At 36.8% G+C, this 10,815-nt stretch overlaps 2 protein-coding genes and 1 long non-coding RNA gene across 3 annotated transcripts in view; 2 read left to right on the top strand and 1 right to left on the bottom strand.

Moving 5' to 3' along the window:
* The first annotated feature begins 2,331 nt into the window (after nt 1–2,331).
* LOC113471857 (uncharacterized protein K02A2.6-like) lies at nt 2,332–5,681 on the top strand. Its single transcript, XM_026831307.1, has one exon. It carries the CDS (start codon nt 3,282–3,284, stop codon nt 5,679–5,681), a length of 2,400 nt encoding a protein of 799 aa, XP_026687108.1. The 5' UTR covers nt 2,332–3,281.
* Nucleotides 5,682–6,017: 336 nt separating this feature from the next.
* On the top strand, nt 6,018–6,799 carry LOC113471856. The gene is made up of 2 exons (XR_003394395.1): nt 6,018–6,218; nt 6,280–6,799. It is a non-coding gene; the product is annotated as an uncharacterized LOC113471856 (long non-coding RNA).
* A 2,557-nt stretch (nt 6,800–9,356) lies between these two features.
* LOC103520039 (netrin receptor UNC5D-like) overlaps nt 9,357–10,815 on the bottom strand; it is an 8,808-nt gene continuing 7,349 nt past the window's right edge. Inside the window, exon 3 of the mRNA XM_008485133.2 lies at nt 9,357–10,170. Coding sequence (XP_008483355.1) covers nt 9,901–10,170 — 270 coding nt within the window. The 3' untranslated portion in view covers nt 9,357–9,900. The remainder of the gene's footprint in view (nt 10,171–10,815) is intronic.

The following is a 10,815-nucleotide window of genomic DNA, read 5'->3' as shown; positions in this document are numbered from 1 at the left end:
CTCCTAGAAATACCTAGGCTATTACAACTGGCGACGAGGATAAAACTTAAAGTGGCAAGTCATGCCAAATTCAGGTGAAAAACCAGTTGGAAATCAGACACTTCTTGGACATGTGGCGGTTCTAGCTAACAATCAAGATGCTCGAGGTTGGCTAGAGCAATTTGAGGCATTCTGCACTTTGAATGCTATTCCAAATGACAAGAAAGTACTCCTGTTTATTTCATATCTGGGACCAACGCCCTATAATTCAATTAGGGAAATGTGTCTCCCAGCTACTCCAACCGACAAATCATACAAGGATTTGAAGAAGTTATTGTTGGATTATGTTTCTCCCCCTCCCAATTTCTTCATTGAGAGGTATAACTTCCGTGAGAGAAGACAACTGCCAAATGAAACCATATCTGAATATGTCAAGAACTTGAAGAAGCTCTCGGAATTCTGTAAGTACGCTGACAAGTTGGAAGATGCCCTCCGGGATCAACTAGTGTGGGGTATCCGTGACCCATCCATTAAGCGAAAACTACTTGCAGATGGTGGTGAATTGCCATTTCCTAAATGTGTTGAGCTGGCAGTATCCATGGAAACAGCAATTATAGATTGCTCTACCCTCTCAGGACATAACAATGGACAGGTGATGGAGAATTTGAATTTTATAAAAGGTAGAAAGAATCAATTCAAGAAGAAGCCCTCCCAATCATTGCTTACTTCCCAAAGTCCCCAATCATCTTTTAATTCCAAACCGAATAGTGTTGTTTGCTATTGTTGTGGACAAGCAGGTCATGTTAGACCTAGTTGTAGATATAGAAATCATCATTGTAAAAAATGCCATAAAAAAGGCCATATCACATCCAACTGTAAACCTGTACATTATACTGATATTGTTAATGAATTTTCAGATCTTTCTGTTTCCCTCAATGCTCTTTTTTCAATTGAGCCTGATGTGCAAAATAGGTTTGCTAAACCCATTTCTATCAAGTTACTACTGAATGGTATCAGAACTGAGTTCCAAGTAGATACTGGTTCAGCCATTACAGCCATGAATGAGGATTATGCAAAAGGTATTGTAAATATTGAAAATTTATTACCTACAAAATTACAGGTCAAGGTGTATAATAGTGATGTTATTACCCCTCTGGGAGTTGCCAAGGTTAAAGTTAATGACCTATTGTTTTTAGATTTATACATATTTGATAGCAAAAGTGGACCTCCAATTGTAGGCAGAGATTGGCTTATTAAGCTAGGCATCCTAAATGTTAGACATGATGGTAATATTAATATTGATGTAACTGATAATAATTATGATTGTAACTCACTTAGTGTGTCTGAGTCAAAATGTCTTGTAACTAATCTTTTAACTAAGTACCCTCTGGTGTTTTCTGATACTGTTGGTAGCTATCAAAAATCAGTATCACTTAAACTTAAACCTGATGCCATTCCAGTATTTCACAAGCCACGCCCCCTCCCTTTTGCTTTAAAGGAGAAAGTTGCCATGGGCTTAGACAAGTTGGTTAAAGATGGGGTTATATTTGAAGTTGAATCTTCGGATTGGGCTAGCCCTATCGTCCCTGTGATCAAACCTGATGGTTCCCTAAGAATATGTGGAGACTACAAAGTAAGCATAAATAAAAATTTGGTAGTTGATAAACACCCTATTCCTCGGATTAGTGATCTCATCAGTTCAATCAAAGGCAACATTTTTGCTAAGCTTGATTTATCACAGGCTTATCTCCAAATTCCACTTTGTCCAGAATCTCAGTTGTTAACAACTATTTCTACCCATAGGGGCTTATTTTGTTATAAGAAATTGCCTTTTGGAATTGCATCAGCCCCAAGTTTATTTGTCCGTGAAATGGAAAAAATATTTTTTGGACTTGAGGGTATATTTTTTTTTTTTTTTTTTTTTTTTTTTTTTTTTTTTTTTTTTTAACTAACAATTCACTGTAACCAGGAATACCAGGTTAGACTTACCTACTTTATCCTCTCTGGAATTTTAGCAAAGTGTACACTCGAGTAGGGATTTTACATGAACATTCATTTGTTTGAAATTATGAAATTAGGACTACAAATGGCCTTCCTCCATCTCAGTTTTTAATGTTGATACTGGGATTCAAATCAGAGTCCTCTTTGTTTTGAATCCTAATCTCAAGTCCCTTAGCAACTATTCTACCAGGACTTTTTTTCTCATGTTGTGTCAAACAACCTCAGTGGTTAGCACGTTGGATTTCGGGTCTGGAGGTCGGTGGTTCGAGTAAAAGTGAAGTCATGAAATTTAGTATAGATTTATCAATTGACGACATTTGTGATGAGCATTTATGCTTAACACAATTAAAATTCCTTTTTTAACATTTCCTAACGACTGTAAATTTAACCCTATAACTCTCCCTCTTCTTCCCCCTAACAGACCTACTCTGTGCCGTTGATTGAACGGGGCTGGCGTCGCCTATCTCCCAACGGGGCCCGTGATGCCTCGCGCGCCGATCTACTCACAGTTCTCTCTAACGTAGAATCCATCCTGATACGCGCCAGTCATGCCTCCAACACGATTACTACTTACTTGTCTGATTTGAGTCTGGATACGGCGGTTGTAGAACGTACTGAGCAGGGCAGAGCAACCCAGATCGAAGTGTGCTCGTGTCCTCCTGGATATAAGGGATACTCCTGTGAGGTAATGTATCCTGCTAAAGTTATTTTAGCATAATTAATACACTATTAATTAATTTAATTTTGACATCCTTTGTAAATACTATTTTTTTAGGTTATTTTAATCAATGGATAATTGGATACTTACAAGTTGTCTCGTATAATGGATACATGTATACTTAGGTTATTGTAATCAATGGCTACTTACAAGGTCCCTTGAAAATTTCTATAAGATAGACGAAACTCCGAGTCGGGATGAAAACCAACTTGTAACTTGTAAGTATCCATTGATTAAAATAACCTAAGTAAAATAATAATTAGTATAATTATCTACCTATCGAATTTTTTCATGTTGGTCCTTTCAGATGTAGAAACCAAAATTGGGTGGTTACTGTAATGTTCAACAGCCCCCTCAACCCCCCATTTCAGTTAAAATTTTATACAACTTACAACAGGCCCTAACCTATTGTGAAAAAAGATTTTGGAAAATAAAATAAAAACAATGATTCTTTCTTCTGACTCCAACATGGTGTGACCTTTTTATTTTTATGTCTCAGTTTCTAATATTTAGTTATTTAATCTCCTAGAAATACCTAGGCTATTACAACTGGCGACGAGGATAAAACTTAAAGTGGCAAGTCATGCCAAATTCAGGTGAAAAACCAGTTGGAAATCAGACACTTCTTGGACATGTGGCGGTTCTAGCTAACAATCAAGATGCTCGAGGTTGGCTAGAGCAATTTGAGGCATTCTGCACTTTGAATGCTATTCCAAATGACAAGAAAGTACTCCTGTTTATTTCATATCTGGGACCAACGCCCTATAATTCAATTAGGGAAATGTGTCTCCCAGCTACTCCAACCGACAAATCATACAAGGATTTGAAGAAGTTATTGTTGGATTATGTTTCTCCCCCTCCCAATTTCTTCATTGAGAGGTATAACTTCCGTGAGAGAAGACAACTGCCAAATGAAACCATATCTGAATATGTCAAGAACTTGAAGAAGCTCTCGGAATTCTGTAAGTACGCTGACAAGTTGGAAGATGCCCTCCGGGATCAACTAGTGTGGGGTATCCGTGACCCATCCATTAAGCGAAAACTACTTGCAGATGGTGGTGAATTGCCATTTCCTAAATGTGTTGAGCTGGCAGTATCCATGGAAACAGCAATTATAGATTGCTCTACCCTCTCAGGACATAACAATGGACAGGTGATGGAGAATTTGAATTTTATAAAAGGTAGAAAGAATCAATTCAAGAAGAAGCCCTCCCAATCATTGCTTACTTCTCAAAGTCCCCAATCATCTTTTAATTCCAAACCGAATAGTGTTGTTTGCTATTGTTGTGGACAAGCAGGTCATGTTAGACCTAGTTGTAGATATAGAAATCATCATTGTAAAAAATGCCATAAAAAAGGCCATATCACATCCAACTGTAAACCTGTACATTATACTGATATTGTTAATGAATTTTCAGATCTTTCTGTTTCCCTCAATGCTCTTTTTTCAATTGAGCCTGATGTGCAAAATAGGTTTGCTAAACCCATTTCTATCAAGTTACTACTGAATGGTATCAGAACTGAGTTCCAAGTAGATACTGGTTCAGCCATTACAGCCATGAATGAGGATTATGCAAAAGGTATTGTAAATATTGAAAATTTATTACCTACAAAATTACAGGTCAAGGTGTATAATAGTGATGTTATTACCCCTCTGGGAGTTGCCAAGGTTAAAGTTAATGACCTATTGTTTTTAGATTTATACATATTTGATAGCAAAAGTGGACCTCCAATTGTAGGCAGAGATTGGCTTATTAAGCTAGGCATCCTAAATGTTAGACATGATGGTAATATTAATATTGATGTAACTGATAATAATTATGATTGTAACTCACTTAGTGTGTCTGAGTCAAAATGTCTTGTAACTAATCTTTTAACTAAGTACCCTCTGGTGTTTTCTGATACTGTTGGTAGCTATCAAAAATCAGTATCACTTAAACTTAAACCTGATGCCATTCCAGTATTTCACAAGCCACGCCCCCTCCCTTTTGCTTTAAAGGAGAAAGTTGCCATGGGCTTAGACAAGTTGGTTAAAGATGGGGTTATATTTGAAGTTGACTCTTCGGATTGGGCTAGCCCTATCGTCCCTGTGATCAAACCTGATGGCTCCCTAAGAATATGTGGAGACTACAAAGTAAGCATAAATAAAAATTTGGTAGTTGATAAACACCCTATTCCTCGGATTAGTGATCTCATCAGTTCAATCAAAGGCAACATTTTTGCTAAGCTTGATTTATCACAGGCTTATCTCCAAATTCCACTTTGTCCAGAATCTCAGTTGTTAACAACTATTTCTACCCATAGGGGCTTATTTTGTTATAAGAAATTGCCTTTTGGAATTGCATCAGCCCCAAGTTTATTTGTCCGTGAAATGGAAAAAATATTTTTTGGACTTGAGGGTACACTTGTTTATTTTGATGATATTTTTATTTGTGGTAAGGATAAATCTGAACTTAACCATAGGATTGAAATTGTTTTGCAAAAATTACAGGATAATGGTTTAACTCTTAGAAAAGAGAAATGTGAATTTTTTAAGGACAGCGTTGAGTTCCTTGGGTTTAAAATAGATAAGAACGGAACTTCTGTACCATCTTCTAGAATAGAAGCTATTAGAGCAATTAAAACACCTTGTAATGTCACTGAACTCAAATCTTTTCTAGGTTTGGTTACTTATTATACCAAGTTTATACCAAATATGGCCCAACTAGCTAGCCCTTTGTATTTATTACTAAGGAAAGACCAACCCTGGGTTTGGTCAGTCTCTCAAAACAAAGCTTTCACAAAAATAATAGACAGTATTGTTTCTAGTGGTGTATTGGCTCATTATGATCCGCAGAAAGAAACAATAGTGTCAACCGATGCTAGTGATTTTGGGATTGCAGGGGTTCTATGGCAGGTTCATGATAAGGTGCAACGGCCAGTGGCCTTTTGTTCACGTACACTAAATTTTCGTTTGAGTACCTACTTTGAGTTTGAACGGTAGTTTGTGTAATGTGTTTTTAAAATTTCATCATATTATTATGTTAGTGTTTTGGGTATCTAAGGAGGGTATCAAATTTACATACTTAGGTATGTACCTACAAAATGAGATGTTTGAACCCCCAGTTCATTTTCACCAATTTCTGTATGGTAAATTCTTTACCTTACTTACAGACCATCGTCCATTGACCTATATTTTTGGTGATAAAAAGAGTTTACCTGCTATGGCTGCACAACGCATACAAAGATATGATGTGCCTCTTCTCGCCCATCTGATGAGAGGCATACTACGGGATGGGCATGCTACGACACAGACCACATGCGTCCAATGAGAAGAATATTGGCATCTGCTCAAAGAATATGCTTATTGGGAGTAATCAAAGGCTATAAAACCATATCACACGAAGCAACTCATATAATCGCATTTGAACCCCCTATTTACTACATTATCAAAGAATATGCATGCTTGGAAAATTTTAGAAAGCAAGGTAGTTGCCAATACTTTGATCTCAGCTTCAACAACATGGAACATAACAAGAAGGTTATTGTAAACATGTTGTAAACTGTGAATTTGTTAAAATTGCAAATAAATAAAAAAAAAGGAAATTAAAGAAACAATACGTGAGAAAACACTCGACCTGTGGAATTCTAAATGGATAGAGTCTCAAAAAGGGAATTGTACAAGAGATATCTTCCCTACTGTTCAGGAAAGGGCAAAATTTGATTTTGTACATAATAGGGATATGACCTCAATCCTTTCAGGTCATGGATAATTCAACATCCACTTGTTTAGAATCAACAAAATAAGAAGTTCGGATTGTCACCTTTGTTCGACTCCAGACACACGAGCACATAGAATCATGTCCTGTCCAAAATATGAAGAGGAACGCAGGAGAATTGGAGATAAGATAGGCAATTTTCAATCTAGCCAGGAATGTTTCAGGAAAGCATATGAAAACAAATATATCAGTAGCGGTTTCTCTGTAGGTTCAATGGTTCATTGAACCCCCAAGGAAAAAATCAAAAGAACGAAATTTAATAGTATTATATATACCCTTATTAAGTTAAAAATGTTCCCAGACAATGTACCAAGTTACTTCCAAAGAAAAAGAAAAAAAAAAACATCAAAATCGTATGTACAAGGTATGCGTGGTTCACATTCAACTCTGAACCCTTTGGCTCTATATAAAACAAAATAAAACTTGGCAATCTAATAGGAAACTAAAGATTATTATAATTCTGGGAAAAAAGGGAAGAAAATAATAATAATATGAATAAAAATATATATAATACCAGGTAGTTTGTATTTAATGAAAAATAAAAGAGAGGAAATAATAAAAAAAGAGCCAAAAAAAAAGAAAGAAAAAAGAAAGAAGAAAAAAAGGAAAGAAAAAAAAGAAGAAAAGGCCACCTCTCTGTTTTAATAAGTTTATCTTACCTATTTAATTATCCAAAATATCTTGTCTTTATTCCACAGGTATAAGAATTAAGAAGAATACAAACACAGCACATTTCATAATAAGAAAACAACACATTAGGTACATGTTTTACTTTACACCAATACCTACATTTCATATAATATCTTCCTGTGGTTCAATTAGCAGGGAGATGTTAAACAATACAACACCATAAACTATGAAAATTAAATCTTTATTGACATCTTTCTGTTAAATAAAATCCCCCACAAAAACACAAATGTGAAAAAAAAGGCCAAGTTCCTATCCAAAAATATCGGCCTATAAAAGTGGTGAGATCAGAAAACAAAGGCCAAGTCTGCATTCCCAGTTTTTCGTGCCTGCTGAATCTTAATTCCTTCAACCGTTTGGTGAAAACCGCCTGTGCGGTTATTTCCGCCTGTGCAAGTGCAACTTTTGCCGAATTTCAGATTTTTCCCTTTACTTACTCATCAAGACCTACCATCCTGCCAAACTTCAAGTTTCTACGACATCGGGAAGTGCCTCAACATTTTGATGAGTGAGTGAGTGAGTGAATGAGTGAGTAAAAAATTGCGATTTTTGCGCCTCTATATCTCCGGAACTACTTGGTATTAAGAGCTCAAATTTTCAAGGTATGTTTATATACCAATGTTAGAATCTAAACAGGAGATTGCCACGAACAAAACAAAAATTATGGTATTTGGTAAACTCAAAGTTAAACCTAAGATAAAGATAAATGGAAGAAACATCGAAAAAACGAAGACATTCAAATATCTTGGAGTAGTTGTAGATGACAAACTGTCCTTTTGTGAACATATAAAGTATATATCTGAAAAATCGAAAAGCATTTTCTTTGTTATGCGCAATTATTTGAAGTTAAATTGGAACACTGGTAAATCTCTGAGTACAATTTATAAGGCAGTTATACTTCCCATTATGTCCTATGCATGTAGTGTATGGTGTCATCGCTTGGAGATTCAAAATCATAGAAGAATATTGGCATCTGCTCAAAGAATATGCCTATTAGGAGTAATCAAAGGCTATAAAACCATATCACATGAAGCAACTCATATAATCGCATTTGAACCCCCTATTTACTACATTATCAAAGAATATTGGTTGGTCCAGTGGTAACGGGGCACGGTTGGTCCAGTGGTAACGCGCTTGCTTGCCATGCAGAAGGTCCCGGGTTCGAATCCTACCGTCGACAAAAATTTGTACTCGTTTTTCGATTGCAAATATTTCAACGGGTTACTTTCTGGTGTTCTCGTGTTGACCCAGCACCTAAGTGCATGAGGTCGCGCTTCGCCCTCCCTTGGCTTCGCCTCTGAAAACTAATATCGTCCCTGAGTCTTTTGTCTCGAAGAAATGAAAACCCAAAACTGAAAGCGAGAGAAAATATTGAACGTAGGAAAAGTTTTGCTGGCCTCAAAGTGTGTTCCCCGGGTATTTCTTATGGGGGGACTAAAAAACGTCAATATCTCGGGAACGATTGGGAATTTTAAAGGTCTGATAATTTTTTTTGGGTAGATACGACAGTTTTACTGGGGGTCTTCGTTTACACTTTTTCGATATCTATCATAGTTTTCTCTAAACAATTCGGACAGACATACATAAATACATGACCCGTCCATATTTCTCTTTTATATATACAGGGTGGTCCAGAATTATAGGGACAACGGCCTACAGTAGATATATGGGATCATTTCCAACAATAATCATTCCCAAGTAAAAAGTTGAGAATTGACAAAAGTCACATTATTTTTAATATTTTTAAAATTTCCCACCACAAACCACAACACAGTGTTGTTAACATTACAGAAGGAAAAAAAGATTGGGTACTTGTTCAGAAGTCACGTCAATGGAAAATGGCTGCAAAAAGGATCTGTCACAAATGAGCAGTGACCAGTGTTATTATAGGTGGACTTACCGTTCTCGAGATATTTTGTTTACAGACAGACACAGACACACACACACTGACCAATGGCTGAAACTTTCGATTTAGGCTCTAGGGACCTCAAAACGTGTTTTGACACTAAAAACTGACCATCGAAAATTTGACCCGATTAGGTGGTACCTTCTGTTCTATTTCGAGACATGTGTTACATTCATTATTTCATTCGTAGCTTTGCTTCGACTCTTTGTATTTAGGCTCTAGAGACCTCAAAACGTGTTTTGGCACTAAAAACTAACCATCAAAAATTTGACCCGATTGCATTACTTTCCTTCTTATAGGATAAGGAAAGTAAAAAAGGGGGTGGGCAGGCTTGGCTGTAGTGGCCGAGTAATTATGTTTAAGAAATACATAAGCGATGAAGAAAGGACTTTATTGTTAAAGTCTCAGCTTAGACAAAAGAATATGAGTGAGGTCTACAGTTCACAGAACCACTAGTAATAATAATATTAAGTTTATTGTTAGGATTCTGAATGTTAACAATAGTCCATGTCAAGTGGTTTTGAGTTTAGGGGCCAAGTGCGCATCATATGGCGTTAGAATTATTCGTGTACCTTTCCACGTAAATTTTGGACCAATTTCGATTTTCCGGACGGCCGTAGCCGGCAAACGCCCCCGGTCCGAGGTGTAAGAAATGGGTTTTCTATTTGTTCTCGACTTTGCGCACCACATGCAATGGTCAAAAATTTTGTACCTTCCCAAGTGAGTTTTCCATCCTCAGCTCCCTGTCTACTAGTGATAGTGGTAGGGGTTCGTGAGATCAAATCCGGGTACCCAAGGGTTACGAGAGCAAAAAAAAGGTTAATAACCGCTGGTGTAGAAGGTATTTTGTGCTACATAATATGTGTACTAGGCTTTACCTTAATCAGCCACAATGTTGGTTTTGGACCCGGACAGCTTTGTGTTGACGTAGCTAGCATACGGCGCGGTTTTGCTACCCCCAAGTGCACAATACAGCCACATCGACACCCAGATCCAATTTCTTCTTTTACTTCAGGCAGCTCCGCTGGTATAAGTTTATCAATGGGTTCATTATTCCATTGAAATAATTGACATTTCCAACCCGTCTCATTTCCACATCTTTCTGATTCGAGGAATTTGCCCTGAAATAGATGTTTTTTTTTATCTTATACTAGCTGTTGTGCCCGTGCTTCGCCACGCTTTAGAATATTTTAGTAAGAAAAAATTGATGATTCTCATGAAAAATATAACTGTCCAAATGTATTTTTTTCGTAAAGATCGTCAAAAATAATAAATAATCCGAAAAGATTTTTTTTTTTAAAAGTATTTCTTCTCTGAGAAATTCGTCCCCAAAGTGTGCGCGGGAAAAATAATGAGATTCAAATTTTTAAAGCGTAGGGACGCTTGGCAACATTGCGTGGGACGTAACCAACCATGAAAAAAGAAATTCTTCTGGCTCTTGCTAATCTGATCACATCGTTTTCTTTGGTTGTTGCGTTTTGTATCTGCTAATTTGGCTGTTTTTCTGAGTATCCTGTGGTGGTGTAGAGGTCAAGGCGCTCGACTGGTTAACAGGAGGGCGTGGCTTCAATCCCAGCCGAGGTATGGAATTTTATCCTCAATATAATTTGAGAATGGGGCTCAACCACTTTTTTTTTCTTCGCTGATAAAGGAAGTTCGAAACACGCTGATCTCAATAGAAATGCTTAAAATTTCATTTGAGGCTTCCTAAGATGAGAAATCTTCGTTTGAAATTTTCGAATTTTGAAACGCACAAAATTTTCGCG

This window comes from Diaphorina citri, unplaced genomic scaffold, assembly GCF_000475195.1.
Source record: "Diaphorina citri unplaced genomic scaffold, Diaci psyllid genome assembly version 1.1 scaffold3150, whole genome shotgun sequence".
Classification (NCBI taxonomy): domain Eukaryota; kingdom Metazoa; phylum Arthropoda; class Insecta; order Hemiptera; family Psyllidae; genus Diaphorina; species Diaphorina citri.
This window is presented reverse-complemented; position numbering and strand designations above follow the sequence as displayed.